This window comes from Takifugu flavidus, chromosome 3, assembly GCF_003711565.1.
Source record: "Takifugu flavidus isolate HTHZ2018 chromosome 3, ASM371156v2, whole genome shotgun sequence".
Taxonomy (NCBI): domain Eukaryota; kingdom Metazoa; phylum Chordata; class Actinopteri; order Tetraodontiformes; family Tetraodontidae; genus Takifugu; species Takifugu flavidus.
The window spans coordinates 6128985-6148765 of NC_079522.1; the positions used below are offsets into that span (position 1 = coordinate 6128985).

General features: G+C 45.1%; 1 protein-coding gene across 6 annotated transcripts; it reads left to right on the forward strand.

The window, feature by feature from the left end:
* Positions 1–2894: 2894 nt before the first annotated feature.
* On the forward strand, positions 2895–19223 carry znf219 (zinc finger protein 219). Of its 6 annotated transcripts, none has more exons than XM_057028301.1 (6): positions 2895–3146; positions 10884–10962; positions 11051–11161; positions 11243–13295; positions 13433–13579; positions 14545–19223. In XM_057028301.1, the coding sequence occupies exons 3-6, from the start codon at positions 11054–11056 to the stop codon at positions 15687–15689; spliced, it is 3453 nt and encodes a 1150-aa protein (XP_056884281.1). In that variant the 5' UTR covers positions 2895–3146; positions 10884–10962; positions 11051–11053; the 3' UTR covers positions 15690–19223. The 6 variants fall into 6 exon arrangements, with proteins under 6 accessions (XP_056884281.1, XP_056884283.1, XP_056884278.1 ...); XM_057028303.1 differs by having other exon boundaries at positions 11051–11143; XM_057028298.1 differs by having other exon boundaries at positions 11051–13295.
* Positions 19224–19781: the final 558 nt, after the last annotated feature.

The window sequence follows — 19781 nt, forward strand, 5'->3', positions numbered from 1 at the left end:
CAGCCTTCAGAAAATTCCGCGACGCGCGAGTCAAAGTCACGAAGGTGCCAGTTCTGACACGATTACGAATTAAAATGTTGCTACAGACTCGAAAGGTAATAGAATCAGTCAATATCGGGGTGTGTTTCCTTACGCCCGTGAAGTCCAGGTACCAATAAAAGAGCACCGGCTCCGTGGACCGAGCACCTTTTGTCTGCTGTGCACGTGTCAATACATCAAGAAAAACAAAAAGCTGGCACCTCACCCAACCTTCCCCCAATCATAGAAGCCATTTAACATGTTTCTATGGGCACACACCCTCCGGCATTTTACACATGTAATATTATCCTGCCATATCTCCTCCTCACCCCTCCCTCCCTGTCTCTCCATCAATCCACTCCATCTCCCTGTCTCTCCATCCGTCTTCCTCCCTCCCTTCCTAATTTCTCCCTCCCTATATTCCCCCCCTTTTGTCTTCTTCTGGCCTGCTCTCTCGCTCTCTCACTGTGTGTGTGTGTGTGTGTGTGTGTGTGTGTGTGTTATGCTTCAGTGCCCTCTGTATTGTGGCTGCATTGTGCCAGTAGGCGTCGCCGCGACAGCATTGTGATGGTGTGTGTGTGTGTGTGTGTGTGTGTGTGTTACAGTATCAATACTCTCTCACTGCGACAAAAAGGACAGCAGCCATCGCCACACATCACTCCACCTCTGCACTCCTCCACCTCCCCCCATTGTCTCCTTCCTCAGGCCCCCTCCCACACCTCACCTGCATCACCCCTCTCTCCCCCCGCTGGATCAATCTCCACTCCCCCCCCCCCACTGATCGATTTCCCCTGCCACATCTGGCACAAATACGTGCATATCGATCCCCTCCTCCTCGGCCCCATCCTCGCTGTCCCTCCCCCTCCTCCTCCTCTCAGATTTCGCCCCTCCACCCTTATCTCACCCCATCTCCCTCACACACACTTTCCTCATCTTTCATTTCATCTCCAACCCCCACCACCGACCCCCCCCACCTCCCCACCACCGCCGTAACAACTCTTGTGCCCCCTCCCTCCTCTCCATCACACCTCCCTCACTCATAGCTGCTTTTTTAGTTTTTTTCCCCCAGTGTTTGTATTTATGTGTGTGTGTGTGTGTGTGTGTGTGTGTGTGTGTGTGTGTGTGTGCACGCACGTGCGCGCATGTCTCTCTCACTCTCTGAATATTAATTGGTGCATTTCTGCTGCGGCGGAGAAAACAATCAAAGCGTCAGGGGCGGGTGATGATGCCATTGTGGCAGCCACAAACACATGTGTACCAGGACTGCGCATACACACACACACACACACACACACAAACAGACACACACACAAACAGATACAGACACTGATGCATATATGTCCTTTAACACACCTATACAGGCTCTTACTGCTGACGTGGAGATTCTGCACGCATTCACACATTTCCTGTGTACACACAGGATGCGTGCATGAGCGTGAGCCTATGCCACAGACTCTCTGGTACACAATGGCAGCGGTACAATGGCTGATACACGAGATATGTTATGCGTCAGCAAAGACATTCGGCTTTTCCCAGTGGAGGTTTACCTCCACACGGGGCCTCTGAGCAAAGGAAGCCGACATCCCTGGTGAAATTTTGCACATGCCGACATGCCTCCAATAAGGTCACGTGACCTCCAAAGAGATTGATAAAGTAATTTCGCCACATGTATGAATCAGTTAAAACGCTCTCTGGGTTGCGTGTCTGCATCATGCAGCACTGAGCAATTGGGCTCTTCAGCACAAAATTGCGTTTTGACCTTCAGCGTCCACTACCTCGTATCTCCTGAGGAGGGCGCATTATCTTTACACCCACCTTTAAAAGCGAGCTCAAGATGAACTTTGTTTTTCTAAAGTTTGGCCCATTGCTGCTCCTTTTAGCCACCTTTAAGGGCAGCAGGCGGAGGTTCTCAATAAAGATGCTCTGCAGCGTTCGCAGCTGAGATGCTATCAGAGCTGAGGAGACCAGATCATCGCTGGAAAATTATGTGTTGACTGATTTCTGTTGCTAATTAGCATGCAAAAGAAGCAGTTGGGTTGCTACAGTAGGAAACAAAGTGACAACCCCCTGAAGGACCCTGGTACTGTTGGTCCCACATCCTGTGTGGGTGGAAAAGGGTTTGAAGGCTGCATTTAAGTGTCTCCTGTGACTTTACTGGGTCATAGCGGCTAACAGGTGAGCTACTCTGCCCACTACTCTTGGATAAGTTAGGGTGAGGTGTTGTTGTGGGGGGGGAAGAACCACAGGAAATGATGTGAAAAGTGTGTGACAAAGAGTCAACAGGGACTGAATTTGCATTAAATGGTTTGGAACATGACAGATTCCTAAAGGGAGTGTTTTTTATGGAATTAATCTGTCAGGTGCTCATGCAGGCCAAACCTCTCAGCCCAGCAAGGGGCTTCAGACCCCCGGGTTAATAATATAGGAGTACGCAGGGTTTCCTCGATGCACCTGCTATTAAGCCATTGTTCACTCTGCACTTTTACTTTTGATTTCTTTCTTTCTTCCTGTGCCACAATATTAATATTAGATTTGTCACTGCTGCTATTTTTGCTGCAAAAGGAAATCCCTTGGAAACCTGAGAAACTCCCAGTGGCCCCCGCCCCCAGACCCTTCATTAGGAGCTCTGTGTCCCAAGTCCGCACTTGTTCCAACCTGGAAGTGGACATGCACTTCCGGGGTGAACGTTTCAAACTTTCACACTTCATGATGTCTCCCCCCCAACCAACCACAACATGATTGTCACCGCCTCGCCATCCCAGATGCCATATTTAGGATCCAAATGTGAGGGGATGACAATGTTGTAAAATGGTGCCCGTGCTGAGATTATAATTAACATTTCCAACCTACATCACTCACCCTCCCACTTCTCTTCTATTCACTCGCTCCTGTACAATAAATGGAGGGGGGCAAAAATGCAAGAAAGGGGGAAGGAAAAGAAAGGGAGATGGAGGAGGAGAGACGAGAGAGAGAGAGAAGAGGGTGACCAAACGGAGGGAGGGAGGGGGAAACGGCGTATGCTTGTATACAACCCTGATTTCCATTTTTTTCCCAACTCGTAATGTATTTAATTCAAGTGAAACGTAATCATGACGTGTCGTGTCATTAATCTCCTCGCCGCCTCTCCCGTAAGTACACTGAGTCTTTACTTTCAACATATAGCCTATATCTACATTTATCTACTTTAATTTTGGAAATCTGCCTCCATGATTACATGGACACTTTGATGCATAGGTCGCACCAAAGCTTTCCAAAAAAAAAAAAATGATCGAATTTTTCGCGACTCTTGTTGCCCTTTTTTACCTTCTTCCACAGACAACGCGGCTAATACACAGTAGTTGTTGTTTTATCTCTCTCTACTCTTTTTTACAATATTTATTTGCAGTTTGGCTATGTGCGCGCGTGTGTGCGTGCGTGCGTACATGCGAGATCGGCATGCGATCGTATGTAACCGCGCGCTCCGGACCACTTTACGTGTGTGTCATGTATGAAGCCGGTGTATGTGCGCGCGTGGCCGATGTGCATGTACAAGCCCTCAGACCCTAGACCGTGACATGACAAAAAAAAACCGCCTTGAACGCACCGTTTGCTCCCGGAAAACAGTCTGAAACAAGTCGTTCGAAATCGCCTCAAGTGGCACCAAAAGTCGCTCGGAGCGGTCGAATGTGCGTTTTTTAAACTTTAATCCGAGTTCTGGTGGCAGTTTGTCATCCACACGAGGACGGCAGTTTTTCCCCCAAATTGCCGAAAACACCGAAGGAGCCTCCACGAAAAAGAGGGCACAATAAGTTCTCGGTGCGTAACGGAGGATTTCGATAAGCCGCAGACATGTTGTCCAGGCGTAAAAGTGGATTTTTCCGTGTTAGCAAGTTGCTTCACAAAGCGCAATTTTGTGGGGAGATGCGATTATCTCGACTAATTCTTTTGTTGGACGCACATTAGGCGCTGTGTAGCGCATTGTTTTCGCGATAAGCGGTGCCACTTTTCATGCGGGATGTGCGCACGAACGCGTCGGCGGCGCCGCTTTGATAAACCGTCCTGCTCCTCTATTTTACTCCAGTGTTTACTACAACCCGTTTAGTTGTCCTAACATCACCTACGGTTTTTCAGGAGCATGAAAAGTAGAATATAGTGTGGCGTGCAACGTTGGGACCGTGTGTGTGTGCGCGCGTGTGTGTCCAAATTCTGTAAATGATACGTCTCCCCCTCCTCCTGTCGCTGTTTAAAAATGTGCGTTTTTTGGACACGGTGTCCCTTTTTGGTGTTCGGGAGATTGGCAGAGAATTCGAGATGAAATCCATGATGGCACTTTCCCCCCCTCTCTTCCTTCTCGTCTTCTCCCGCTCGCTCACTCGTCTTTCCCCTCCCTTAATCTTTTGTATAGAAAATTTAGGAACAAAATGGAGCAGGGGAGAGAGCGATAGATAGGCTGACATGACACACACACGCCACCTCCGACTTCACGAAAAAATCCACCCCACTCTCTTTTTCTGGGCATTTTATCGCGATTTTCCCCGCGTGGGACCTCATCCGCGGTGGGGGCAACCTTATTTAAAAGGGTGTTTATGAGTGCATTGTTTGTTGACGGTTATTTATTTCAATAATGTGCCTCTAATTGACATGGCCGCGAGAGGGGGAGGGAGAGAAGAGGGGAAAGAGCGACTGAAAATGGTTGCACGTTATTGACGCACATCACAGGGGCGAGCAGGAAATTCCTCATGAGATAAGGCGCAGACGTGTCATTCTGGACTGGCCAAAGACACTCTTGTCGTCTTTTTTCTATCCAGTGAAAAAAAACATTCAGGGATTTTGAAATGTCCTATTTTTATTTAGTCTCCACCCCAAAAATGTCACACTTTTGAGACCGTGTGCACACTGGAAGTAGGTTGACATTGCTGTCTTGTCCTATAAACACTCCTTGTGGAGGGTCCCTAAGAATATAATATCATTTCCCAACACATAATCTTTTAGCTACATATTATTTTGATTAATAAAATTAAACGTCCCCCCCCCCCCCCCAGCCAGCTTCATCATACTTGCACAATTTTATGGCCAAATTGTGCAAAGATCGGCATCCTCTGCCACCCACACAGGTTGTCAACTTTAAAATTGAAGATGATTTTGTGTCTCTAATAGGGCGCTTTTCAGTGGGAGCCTAGCGTGCTAATGAACGAAAAGCCCGGCTTTGCGTAAAAGGGCCTAATGGTTTTCATTCAGACCTCAAATCCTCGACCACAATCGACGCCACCCCCTTCTGCGGCTTCTACTGTGCTCGAGGGGGCACGTAGACCCCAGTCCAGGTGGCTCTTGGGGGGAGTCTGTATATGAGGGGAGGAGGAGAGTAAAAGGAGAGGAGTGTAGCACCAATCATGGCTTCTGATTGATATAATTGGGTCATTAGTGCTCTGTGGGAGAGGCACCTGCTTGCCCTCGGTTAGGGGAGAATCTACTGCATTATGACATCTCAAGAGTGTTGAGAGTTTGTCTGGTTCCTTAAGATTAGCACACACATTTGCAGAACCTGTATTGTTGAAATGAACAGGAGTGAGAGAATGTTTGACTCTTCCCCTCTGATCTGCGAGTTTCAGAGGCAGGCCAAGCAGGTCACAGCAGCGGTGGAAAGGTGACGCTAGGGTTCCAAACAGCAGGTCAAGGGAGAATCTCATGGGCATAATCAGGAAGAGCTGTTGAGCAGAGGAGTACTAGACTGTCATTTTCAATTAAATGCTTTTTAAACTTCTCAAACACCACAACTGTTTTTGCTATTTCATGTGCATGGGAGGCCTCAGATTTTCCTATGAATGAGCAGTGATGCCGACTCCTCAAGTGTCAAACTTGCGCCTTGGAAAACACACAGGTTGAACAAACAAAACAAAACAAAAACAGCTTTTCACATTACATGTTGTTTAAAACCTTAATTCAGCAAAGTCAAGACATCGGTTTTTCAAAGTAATTTCCTCAAGTCTTCAAAGAATTATAGCTTAGTCTGGGCTCACTGTCCCCACTCCTGGGGCCACAATTAACACTAACTGCATTAATTTTTTTTATTCTGATAAAGTCTAAAAGCAATCAGTCGCACCAGAACACACAGCTTGATTTTAGTGAATCCTCGGCAACGCCCTAAATTTCACCTCTTCGCCAGCCTCTCGCTCCATGATTAGACAGTGCGCGGAGCAAAGTGTTACTAGGAAAGAGAACACATGCTCTTTAAATTTCCCCAGGGGAATCAAGAACCGGCCCGTGTTAAGAGTTTCTATTTTTTGCCGTAGGTGTTCACTGCTGGTGTGCATGTACCTCAAGGAGGTCACGGCATAGGGTCAGGCATCCTTGAGGCTCAGGGGGAGTTGGCATCTTGCTCAAGGCCACTCGAGATTCATATGTTTGATCCGACTTGGATGTGGAGCGCTGGGTTGGTAGTCGTGGCCTTATAATGAGGGACTGAAGGCCGTTGGCTTGCCAACTTTATTAATGTCAGACGATGCTGTAATGAAAGCCTGTGAAGTGGGGCTGTTTAGAATTAAAACAAATATTTGAAATTCCAAGCAGTGGTAGTACTTCTATTGGCCCATTAATCATTGTGTCCTGCATTATACAGCGCTGTGTTTTTACTTTCTCTTGTACTGGAAGTTTCCTTGAATTTGTCTTTAGTAACATTAGTAGGAGCTACACAGATGCTCATATTTAACCTGTAAGATTTGCTCCATGTTTATTGGACGATAGCAGAAATGTGGGAGGAACTATGTAATAAGCGAAGAAATCACTCGGATCAGCTAGGGGGTCTGCAAAAGTTCAAGAAGAAAGCATGCAATTCTGTGTCCATGATCGTCATACTGACCTTCTTGACTCAGTCTGAGTGCTGGTCGCACGTTTCTTTGATATAGTTGTCACTTTTTTTAAGGCTTCAGTCTCGAAGACCTTAAATTCTACAAATCAGTCGGCCTCTACCCCCTGCGCATTGTACGCAGCCCACGGAATTCGGCTTGAGAGACTTGCTTTTCTGCCGAGGAGCTGTGATGTTTCCGACGTTACTGATTCACTCCCTCAGATCTTGGCAGCCCCGTGTCGCTCCCGGTTTGCTGTTTCCTGACTATGGAGATGGCATCGGTTTGTGTTCTCTGCGGGAGGAGACGTTCATTGAGGAAAAAGAAAAAAGCAGGAGCAACAGCTTATAGAGTATGGAGAGGGAGAGGGGATATGAGACCAAGGCAGCAGGGTTGTGTTGAATGAAGAATAGAGCAGATACAGCAAGGGGAAGTTTTTCTTACAGAGCTGAGGAGAGATCGAAGGGCTGTCATAGAATCTGTTTTAGAATCAAAAAGGTCGACCACATATCCGTTTACAGCAGGGTGAAGTGCAAGAACCTGTTTTATCTTCCAAAATGACAGCAAAAGGTAACATTTTCCCCTGCCTCGCAGCAGTGAAAGTAGAGTTTTCCGTGCCTTTTGCAAGGGGGTAAGTGGGAAAAACTCAAGCGTGGACTGAAACAAGGGGTTCAGGGAAAGGTGAAGTAAAGGAAATGAGTACCGTCTGTGAGGGAAGCTGGCCACGTGACGCCGTGATAATAAAACCACAGGGCCAAATTATACTGTACCTCACACAGAGTGGACTCCCCTCACTGTCTCCCTCAGATGCTCATCTCCTTTTTCACTTTCTTTTTTGTGATTGGGCTAACTTATCCCCAGTGGGCACCTCGTTACGCACGCCCACATGAGAATTCAATTAACACAGCTGGAAGAAAACGCTAAAATTTCTGCAGTAAACATGGAGATAGCCTGCAGATACATGTTTTACGTTAAGCCCCGAAGCACCGGTTTAAGACCTCGGAGCGAAACTATTTTTAGGCACACAGAGGTGGACGTGTGCAACAATCGGGCGCAGATTTAACAACAAAAGCTAGTTGTTACCATTTCATTTCAGGCCACGGGATTCTTAACCTCGTGGTTGTGCCTTCCAAGCAGCTGCGAGATAAATCGCACAATGAAAGAGGAGGGAATGAAGTTTGGTGCTTTTGTTACTACAGGCCTCCCAAACCACCAAAAAACTGTTTACACAAAACAGCTAACCACACCGTTAAGAGCTCACAGACTATCATGTTCAGTCTGTGACAAGTGGTTGCAAGTACAGTAGTTACCATTGGAATACAGAGAATAGCAAACTAAAAAAGCATGAAAAACAGCACAATATGAATCATTTCAAACATAACAGCAAACACTTTTGTCATCGTGAATACCGACAGACGTACTTCCCACCCCCCTCCACCCACCCACAAATACATACTTAAAAGAGCAAAGTGAAAGGTGGTCACACCCTCACATTAGCGACTATGCTACGTGGTGTTCTCGCATGTATGAACCTGCACAAACAGCTTTCACAATGAGACTAAAGTCACTGTGGATATGTACATTATAAAATTTAGAAAAATAACCTTGTTCAAACATGTGCCTCAAATCCCTTGCCGGCCATCTGCCACTGATTTGATGACTGTCTTTTTCACCACACCCCCACTCCTCTTCTGCACTTGTTGGGGGAGAGAGTAAAGAGAAAGTTTTCATATCTACCGTTTTAGTTCAGATAAAATCTGTTAAGAATCCACGAAACTGCCACTCGGCAGCTGTGATCACATTGCGACTCTTAACACAACATGCTTTTAAGCTGCCATTAGCACTTGAATTGCTTTGTTCTAATGCTGCTGCATTTACTCAAGTCAGAGGGAGCAGTGGGGGAATGAGAAGCAGAAATTGAAAAATTGCGGGGAAATCCAGGACTCTTTTTTTCTCCCCTCCATCTGTTGTGATTTTAAATGGATTACGGCAACATTAAAAATGATGTTCCCTTGGCTTGATGTAGGTCCGTGGTACTCTCAAGAGCTTGAGTTGAAGGCAACTGTTCTATTAGGGTTTTTGAGAAGTCCTTAACCTCTGAGACATTCAAGATTCAAACACAAGTCAACTTTTCTTCGACCGAAAACACGTTTTCCCAATAGAAAATGACATTTCAATCATTTGTTTGCTATTTTTTGTTGATTATTCCCCACCTGGATTGTCTTTGCGCTCACTCCACCGAATGCAAATCTGATTTCCACCCCTCCCTTCTTCCCTGCATCCTTCCCTGCACCTTATCTGCTCCTCTTCATCTATCCAAATTGTCCGTACTGGCGTGACAGCAGCGGTGGTTGGCGACTGCTACCGTCACGCCAGAACAATGCATTGTGACAGTGATATTCATATGATAATGCCACAGGACTGCTTTTCTGTCTGGATACAGATGTGTTGACTTTCAAAATTATTTATAAATATGCTCCACCTTCATGTTATGTCCTGCTCTTATTACCCTCCTATTTTGTTCCAACACGTCTGTTGCTTCATCATTTTATTGCTTCTCTTCACCAGGCTTGCGTTCGCACTCAATCTTTTCCACTCAGCTTCTGAAACTGCACAGCATTTCTCTCTTATATCTCTGTCTGTCTCTGTGTCTGTCTGTCTTCTTTCTTTCTTTTTTTGCTCTTCGCCATGTTGGCAGGACCCAATCTACCAGCTGATATCAGCATTCCCTGGCACTCTGCCAACTGGCAACACTGCAGGGGGGGGATGAGAGAGAGAGAATGAAAGAAAATTAGTGAATAATAGAGCGAGAGAATGAGAGGGGGATGGGAAGAGTATGAATCAGAAAACAGAAAAGACAGTGAAGAACAATAATGGTGGATTAAGAAAGCAGTGTGTGTGAGGGAGAGTGTGTGTGTGTAAGTGTGTGATTGATATGGTGTGATACCCCTGTGAGTCATAGCTGAGCTAAAATGTCAACTGGCTACACGAGAATCTCTTTGTCATCCAGGCTCAGTGGCACTCACAAGCGCACAAATCCACCAGATCATACAAACACGTATGCGGGCGGCACGCCTGGCGAACACAAACATGGCTGACACACCTGCGTGCGCAGATGTTCCCCCTGTTTCTCTCCGTAATGATTGATGACCTTTTTGTTTTGTCGCTGGCGCTTATGCTGTTTCTCAACTGACAAAAACAGCCCACGAGCATCATCCCGGTCCGACGCAAAGTGCTGTGCGCTCAAAATATTTGGGCGTGCGAGCGAGCCTGCCAAAGTGTTTTCAATATGCTGCATATCACACTTTACATTTTCGCTGACTCTGTTATCTGGGGTGACGGGACAGTCAACAGAGCAGAGGATCAAGCTAACGTTTGTGCATTACCTAAACAACCGAGACAGGGCGGGTTATGAATCAAGAGCAACGCAGCCAAAGATCACTTTCATACTTAGATGCATGCGTGTGTGTGTGCTTTCTGATTTAAGTAAAAGAAACAAAAAATATCTGCTACTGTGCAAGTGCACAGGAAGGGTGTGTGGGGAAGTCCAAACATTGCTCGCCCATCCTGTTTGGGACAGTCTGTCCTGTGTTTTCTGTCCTAAACCCCTGAACACACATATGCAAAGACGCACCCAGCAGACATGTGGACCCTGGTTAATCACGCCATATGCGCGGCATTACGCCGAAGTGCGTTGCGAACACGTTCAGGAGATCGGAACAGGTGCGCACTTGTTTCGAGCTCGTGCAAACATCCGTGCAGACTGCAGAATTATTTATTTGTGCTAAAGCTGCCCGTGTCCTCACAGCTGATTGTTTGTCCTTAACATTTATGATGGAACACATTGAGGTGCTTCTTTTACTATCCTGATTGACAAAAATCAGCCCTCCCAACAGTGACGAAGGGCCTTTAACGATGTGCCAAAATGTGTATCTTTCAACTGTATCGTGTCGTTATCATTGCTGTAAATTATGCTTGATTGCAAATTGCACACATTTATCTTAAACTTTCCTCATTCATCATTCGGATTTGTTTTGTCCTCAGGAAATTTACGGAGAAGGCAGAAGCGTGTCCCCCATCAGTCGAAACGCTAAAGAATGGCATAGCAGCACCCACACTGCTGGTAATTTCCTACCATCGCACACACTACACATGCTCCCACACACATTTGAGGGGTGTTTTGATTATTTGTGTGTGTTTTCTACTTATAGAGGATGGATTCTCCACCAGAGTGTGTATTGTCACTGTCCTGTGAGAAACCCCTGTCCCCCTCGACACTGCCATCCCTAGACCACAGCCCCCAGGTGTCCTCTCCGCACACGGTGCTCTCTCTGCTCGATAGTTCCGCCCAGCAATCCTTGGACACTACACCTTATTCCTCACTCTCACCTTTCCCATTCCAGGAGGAAAATGAAAAGAATGAACTTGATAATGAAGAGGAGGAAGGAATGGAGGGAGTTCCTCCATCTCCCACCCCAGCAGTGGCTTTATTCCCAGGAGGGGTACAAGAGGCTGGATGCAGCCCTTGTTTGGATTCCTCTCCCCCGACCACACCATCAGCGGCTGTCATTGGATTTGGAGCCTTGGAGCTAGCGCTTTCTTCCCAGCAGAGTGGCACCTGCAATGATGAGCTAGACCTACAGCAGTTCCAAAAGGAGACTGTCACCAGAGCCGTACCTGGAGTGGGAGGCGCTTCATCAGGGCCCACACTAAAATTTCCCTGTCACGTATGTGGAAAGAGATTCAGATTTCAGAGCATTTTGTCCCTTCATGCGCGCGCTCACAGCCTGGACCGAGACCGCAGAGCATCAGCTTTATATCGAACGGGACTTCCCTCGGCACCCATAAAGCAACACCTTAAAACTCCACAGAATCACAAGGACCTGACCCAGAATCACAGGGGTCACCTACACCAGCGCTTGTCATCAGGGGCTCTCATAAAGCACCTCACAGAAGATGCTGATTGTGAAGTCAAAAGTCTAGATAATGACCTCCAGACAGAGCAGAACACAAACTTTTTAGATGACAGCACAACACTGACTCCTCCACTCACTGAGGACCCCATTTCTCTAATCTCTCCCTATTCTTCTGGCATAGTGGAAAGTGCATCTACATCTATAGCATCCACATTTCGATGTCACGCTTGCAAAGGAAAATTCCGCACGGCTTTGGAGTTGGCGCGGCATGTTCGCATTCTTCACAACCCATACAAATGCACTCTTTGTCCTTTCTCTGCCAGCCAAGAGGAGAATCTTGCATCTCACTTGCAGGAGTGCCACCCTTCCTCTGAATCACCTACATTGCCACCAGCTTTTAATTCAAGGCCAGTCATTGCAACCCCTGAAACTCCTGTACCTACACCAACCGATACCCCAGCCCCAGGAACGCCACAGTCAACATCAGTAGCTGTGTCTTCTTCACTGCCAGCGTTTAGATGTGATACCTGTGGACAGCGTTTTACCCAGTCCTGGTTTCTCAAGGGACATATGCGAAAACACAAGGACTCCTTGGACCATAAATGTCAGGTTTGTGGTCGTGGGTTCAAAGAGCCTTGGTTCCTCAAAAACCACATGAAAGTGCATCTAAACAAGCTTGGGCTGAAGGGAGGATTAGGAGCACTAGGAGGAATAGTAGGTGCAGAACAGCAGGCTAAAGGACCTGCAAGTAATCAGTCGCTCAATGCACTCTATACAAGCCTCCTTCTGGCCCAGCAAGGCGCTGGCAGAGGTGGGCAAGGAAGATTGGAGAGGGAAGCTGGTGGCAGAATTGGGATCAGCTCCAGCAAATCAGCCATCCTGGGCTACCTAGGATTGCCCAGTGATGGCAGTGGAGCGAGCTGCATGGAACGACTTCAAGCTGTTGCACAGGTGGCAGAGATGGGGAATGGTGGTGGCAGCTCAGGAGCATCTAGAGGCAGCACAGGGGAGTCTCCCACGTTAGTTGCAGAAGGAGGGGATCAGACCACCTGGTGGCAGCTGGTGGCTCGCAGCCTGGCTGTTGCACAGCAGCAGCAACAGCAGCAGCAGCAGCAGCAAAGGGGTCATCAGCAAGGTCAGCGTGGTACAAGTCGAAGTTCAGTGATCACAGAGACCGACCAGGTCAGAACTTACCTTGGAGCCCTTGACCGGCGAGACAATTCTGGAGGAACTAGTGGATCATGGGAATGCCCAGACTGCGGAAAACTATTTCGAAGCCTCCAGCAGGTGGTAGTGCATGCTCGAGTTCACACACAGAGGCCCCAGAAAGGAGGTGGCGGTGAAGAGGAGGGTAGTAGCAGCTGTAGGAGAATGGGGATAGGAAGAGGAGGGGGCAATGATGTGAGACAGGAATCTCTACTACACGCTGCTGGTACACAACAAACGGGAGACGTAAGACAGGAGTCAAAACCACACAGTGGTAGCTCACAACAATCAGGCGCAACTACAGGGTTTCACTCTGTCATCTCAAGCTTCAAAGGTACGATTATTTTTTTCTGTTTTATCTTTTGTGCTCACAATTCCTGCAATTTTAGCTTTTATGCTGCTTCAACACTTTCAAAGGAAATTCTCTATGCTACTCACCTCTTTTGCCTCAATTGTTTTTCCCACTTGCAGCTGAAAATGACTTGACAGCAGTATCCTCTATACCTTCAGTTCCCTCCAGGGAGCGGGTGCGTGGTAGGGGGATAAAAGACTGCCCCTACTGTGGTAAAGCCTTCCGTTCTTCACACCATCTCAAAGTACATTTGAGAGTTCACACAGGTTAGATATGCTTACTGCATGAGTTTATAAAATGTTTGTATTTTCTGAGAAACTGAAAAGCTCAGCACTTTATCAAATGCCTTGATCCAGATTTGATTCTTGGAGATATCAAGGTGTGAGTGAAAGGTGCTGGTACTCTGTGACGGACAGGTGACCCATCCAGGGTGTTCCTGCCTCTTGCATACAGACTGCTGGGATAGACTCTGCCATGACAACTCAGAGAAAAAATAGGAATCCAAATTTGCAACGCTACCCATCTCAAGCTAGCAAGGCTTGATCAAAATGCACCAAGTGGAGTCCATTATGAACACTCATCTATGGCTGACAGGACCGATCACATCCCAGCTGTATTATTCATACAGAGCTTCCTCATGCACTATTTCATCTGCAGTCTGTGGACCATGTGGGATAACACATGGTCAGTAATTTCTGGGTTTTGGATTAAATTAATACACTTCAGATAGCTGTCTTTTTGAGAATTGCGCAATGAACCAGAACCTACCAGAACTAAGTCATGCTACATCTGTATTTATCATTTGAGTAGTTTTCCTCCTCTATAAACACACATGTAACATTTTCAGTTGGTGATTCCACTTTTACTTTACCGGAAGCAGCATTTTAATTACTGACGGAATGCTGCCACCTCCCTTTAAAACTTGTAATTGCAACAATTGTTTGGGATTATTCATAGCAAAGATGATTTGCAAAAACGTACTGTTAATTTTTTTTTGCCTTAATTTAATACACACCGACTTGTTGCCGAAATATTTATTTAACCGTTTAAGCACTGTCGTCGTGTCAAAAAAATCAAATACACAAACATTATCCAGTATAAAAAGATAAAAGGCAATGGTATTTATTTTTAGCAGTTACTTAAAGTTTAGACTCAAATGTTTACAAAGGAAATCCAAACCATCCAACCATTTTGTAGTCCTAAGAAAGATTCATATTTTTTTTCTTTTCAGGTGAACGCCCATACAAATGTCCCCACTGTGATTATGCGGGTACCCAGTCAGGATCGCTGAAGTACCACCTCCAGCGGCACCACAGGGAGCAACGCAATGCCTTGGCAGCCTCCTCCAATTCTTCCTCTGCTGGCCTCTCCTCCTCCTCCGTTAACAGCCTGAGCTCTGGAACATCTGGACTCAAGCAACGCCGTTCCCAGGTCAGCCACTCCAGCACCAACCGAAGTCCAAATGATAGCTCTACATCTCGATCCAGTCAGCAGTCCTGGCTTTTAGGACTTCCAGACCAGCGTGAGCACCGTAAGGCGTTGGAGGCATTAAGGGGCGTTGACTTGGAGACCCAGTACAGGTATTTGTCTGGGATGATGGGGGCTCTTTATCAAGGTGGGATGGAAGGGACTTGGATCAGGGAGTCTCCTCCCCCAAAGGCAGCTAAAGTGTCCCGGCGAAAACCTCTAACTACAAGCCGAATGGTTCTGCCACTGAATGATAAGGAAGGATCTGTGAGCTTGACACAAGAAGGAGGTTTTGAACCCTTGGATCTGTCCCGTCGTCCTTCACCTGCTTTTGGAGGGATGGAAGAGGATGGAGGTATTGGCCCTGAAGAAGGAGGTATTAGTATTGGCGATGATAATTCAACAGGGGTCAAACTGAGCCAATGTTTGTTCTGTCCTTTCCGAACATCCTCAACAGAGCTGATGGCCATGCATCTTCAGGTCAATCACACCAGTAAGTCCAGGCGTAAAAGGGGCCCATCGTCTACCCCGGATGATGAAACCCAAGTAGCTATCAAGGCACAGATGGATCACTCAGACTTTCATTCATTATGGAGGCATCTGAGTGAGACAGAGTCCCAGCCACCTCTGGAGAACTGGTCCTCAGCTAAATCCCATGCCCTAAATGGGCTCAGTAATGATCCAGATGGACATCTGGAAAACCTCCTTGACTGCCCAGATTCCAACGTGGCCTCAGTGTCTAATATTGCGAGAGATGACCAGAGACTCCAAGAAAAGATGGAGTACGAGGAAGAGCAAGAGGAGTTGGAAGAGGATTCAGAGAATGGTAGTTTTGAGGATTTACCGGATCAGAGTATGAGGATGTCCCTTTCTCTATCACCAGCCCTGAGTGCCAACCAAGAATCTTAACAGCTTTAATAAGATTTCTGGATGACACCTGTTAAATCACAAGTTGGGCAAACAAAGAATTAAACAAGCAGTAGGAGGCCTTGAAAATATAAAAGTTTTAGGTCAAATTAATATTTGTCCCTTTATACTTTATTTCAGGGGAGAGAAATGTTGACACCTGAAGTTTTAAAAACACCTTTGCTGTCTTGATTCCTTTAACATTGTTCTAAAAATGTTCTCATTCTAAAATAAGGTCCCTGTACAAAAAGAGCATGTGAGCAAGAGCAAAAGATGCATCTTTGCAGGATTTTGTAGGTCACCTTTTCACTTTAAGATGGACATTTGGAAATGACTCTTTGATAAATTGAAAACATTCACATAAGACCTGGGGCCAATCCCACGACATTCCGTGTTTCATTCCACATCAACGACGGGCTGCACATCCCTGTAAAGACCGAGATGAAGCCAGCCGCGAGGAGAAATGGCTTGAAAGCTCCAACATCGAGTTCCTTTGACGCTCCTACGGACATGGAGGAGAATTTGAGCTAAGTTTCGAGCTGTGAAACAAGATTTTTAGTGTTAATTTGAGGCATGAGGTTGCCGTTGCAGACCACATGCTTTTCCTCAATTATATATCACTGCCTTGTGCGTCTGCAAAGTGTTTCTGGAGGAAGTTTTTCTTTTTTTCTTTTATCAGTTAGTGCCTGTACATGTACGTTCTCAATAGAGTCTCTTGTTTTTCCTTTGGATCGAGGCTCTAATAGGTCCTTTATTTTATCTGAATCCACAATTTTAACTACATTATATTTGTTAAAAGTGGTTATAGGGTGTTGTGCATAATTATGTTGTCAAAGAAATGCCACATTGCAGCTTGGTATTCTCGAAACAGGTGGCTCTAGCAAGCAACAAAAGGTCGCGTTATAAATAATGTATTACGCCATAAAAGAGGTCAAGGGCTGAGCAACAAAAGGGGGGTCACAGTTCAGTGTTTACATTGGTGCTGAATGCAGATCCGGTTGCCAAGGCAGTGCTACCTACAGGAAAGAAGCAGAACACAGAAAAGGGGAGTCCATGCGTTAGGGACATCACTTAAGCACCTCAACAGAATCGCTGGACACACCTTTTCAAAGAGGGAAAGCAAGAGCCTCATTGACAGAATCAGAGAAGAAATGCAGCACAGAGAGCCACAAAAAAAGAGAAAGCAGTATCCCTGCCCAACATGATTAAATCTGAACGTATAGGGTATGGTTCTTTTAGAAGAGTACAGTCCCTCTGTTCTTTTTAATAAGAAAAGATATTTGTAGGAGCTATTATTAAAACACTAACAAATGCATAGACATCCCAGTAGAGTATGTGTAGCTTTTGTAAAGACAAAAAAAAAGCAGACCTTTTCCGTTGCGCAGTTTATTTTCCTTTCAAGATACTTATGGAAAAAGGTTATCAATACAGGTAATGATTATAATGTTTGTGAGCTAAGACTAGTTGAAATGTCTATACAGAGCACTGTGCAAGGTTTAAGTTCCCAAAGTAGTTGTTTTGACTTTATCGATAGACCAAACGTTTTTTCAATGGAAGTCGTCACTTTCTGTTATTTGTATGTTTTGTTTGCTTTCACTTGTATGAATCTGTGGTTTCAGCCAAGTCACCCCAGCAATTAGCAAAATTGCATCCAAATCTGTGATGTGCCACCATGAAAAATCTGGAGATCCAAGCAAAGCAAAAACTTATAATCCCAGCATTGATACAAAAAGCATTGTTATCTTTCACATGTTTAGCATGAATAAGGTACTAAACTTGTAGTATTGAGCCGTTAGAAAACTTACCATGCGATCTGTCACCTTAGATAAAAATCCACCTGGAAATTAATAAGAAATATGACCGATCTAAAATCTTGGCATGACTATAGAATCTTTTCTTGTATGAAAGTACACTACATTTGTATCTAATAAGCAGGTGAATCTTATGAGGCAAATGCCAAATTCTTCTTGTTGTCGAGTGAACGTTATCGATCGATCCCTCCTGAGAGAACTTTTTGATGGGGTATGCTGGGTTGTAACCACACTGTAATGTGCATTATTGTGTTGAAGTACGTTATTTAGCGCACCTTATGAGTTCCGTAGTCAGGTCCCTTAGTGGTGTCTCCTTTACAGCTACTGTCGATGCCATCGTGCCTTCTGTTTCAAGCACTTCCTGGGATATTTTGTAAAACTCACCAAAAGCACTTAGCCTATATCTGCATATTTTTCCATTTTTATCTTCATCATCCCAGCCCAATTACATGTCTCACCTCCTTTTCATATTAGATTCCTTCATTTGGCCTGTTTGGCCAAACATGTCTCGCGAAGTAATAAGAACTATGTAATCTGTAGTTGAAATCCCTGTGGATTTAGGATGAGATGACCTCTGGTCTTTAAACTAACCTTTGGCAAACCAAAGTCCAATTCTTAATCTAATATTTAATCTATTAAGGTGCCAAAACTTGTCTGAGGTGACGATAAATCATCATAAAATTCAAATCCCCTCCCTCTTTTTCATACATTTTGTTAACGCGTTCTGTTTTTCATTGCGCTAGCTCTCCTCTTCTCTCCTCCCAATTAACCCTCTGTCTCCAGCACCACTCGAAGGTGACGTGTTCTATCTGGTATTGAGGCCTTTATTAGATTTTTTTTCAGTTTGTGTGGTGTTTGTTCAATGCCGTTGAGATGGAAAAATGCTCTTCTTATAATAATAATAATAATAATAATTATTGTTTTTTGGCATTATGGTTAAAAAATGACAAAAAGAGAAATGTGTTGTTGAATGTTGTACAGATAGCACTAGAGATGTTGTGTTTTGGTTTCTGTTTTTTTTTTAAAGAGAGCACAAACCCGAGCGGCGGTCCCTTCGACTCCTCCCAACGGCAGATGGGAATGAAACAAATCTGCCATTCAACTCTTTGAATGTAAAACAAAAACAAAACAGCCTGTCACACTCCTTGCACCAAAATAGTTAAAGTCACAGAAAAAGCACTGTTTTAAAATGGTTTGCACCAAATTTTGTCCAGCAGGAGTCCAAATAGACTACCTTTACGCTGCGAGTACCAAGTTCTGACAGAATTCCAAACTTGCTAGCGTCCTCCACTGAATTACGTAGCTGCTAATTTTGCTTTTATTACAGAGTTAGCCATGGGTCTGTCATGCAGTGGAATTATAAAGTGATTATAGACTGACAATGGGGGACCTTACCTTGCATTTGTACCCATTTTCAATTATGTTAAATTTTTTTGTGAAAGATTGCACCTTATGAAGTCCTAACTGGGAATCAGATTCCCCCAAAAGGGATGGCACTAGGATTGTGTGGGTATCACAGGCTGATCCACTCGTTTTGATGGTTTTGTTTATGACAAATCTCTGTGAGGCGAGGGGGCCGTGCTCGGTTTGGGCTCTTGTGTAGTTTACTGCCATTGCAGTGAGGGAAATCTGATCTAACATAGTAGTGACTAATATGACTTTGTGAAAATATTAAAAAAAAAAAAAACCACACACACATTAGAAATAAAACACAATTCAAAAACGACCTGGTTTGTCTTTTCATGACTTTTGTGTTTTATGTGTTAAATGATAAACACCGTCATTTAATGTCACAGCATTTTTTGGGGGGGGTAAAAAAAACGGAGCCCCTTGTGAGCATAATCGGAACTGTGCCAAGAAGGTGAGATTATGCCCATTGGTCTTGTAGTAAAGTCTCAAATTGACAAGAAGTAGAAGTAGGACAGTAATTAGAGGATGGATGATGGGAGTTTAAACTACACAATCTCATCATTCTGGCCTTGTGGTGTGAGGATTTTCCTTCCCTCAGGTTTTTCGAATTTGTTTAAAACTATGAAAGTTATAAAGAATATGAACATTTTCGAAATATTTTACACAGCTTAATTCACTGCCTACAACTTACTGCTTTTTGTCAAATAATAAAATTTTGAGCTTATCATTTGACAGAATTTGATAAGATTGTCATTTAAGGTTGGATTTTGTGGGTTTCGTGCAACATTTTTGGGCTTTCTGGCACTGGGTTGGCACCAGGAAGGAGTCTGTTGAGTCCTTTTCCATTTTCCCTTCATCAACATCTCAAGAGGGC

Excerpts from the sequence above, each read along its gene's own strand:
- znf219 (XM_057028298.1), top strand. The coding sequence starts at position 11,054 with ATGGATTCTCCACCAGAGTGTGTATTGTCACTGTCCTGTGAGAAACCC. Across the intron at positions 13,296-13,432 it reads TGTCATCTCAAGCTTCAAAG|CTGAAAATGACTTGACAGCA; the intron begins GTACGATTATTT and ends TCCCACTTGCAG. Across the intron at positions 13,580-14,544 it reads ACATTTGAGAGTTCACACAG|GTGAACGCCCATACAAATGT; the intron begins GTTAGATATGCT and ends TTTTCTTTTCAG.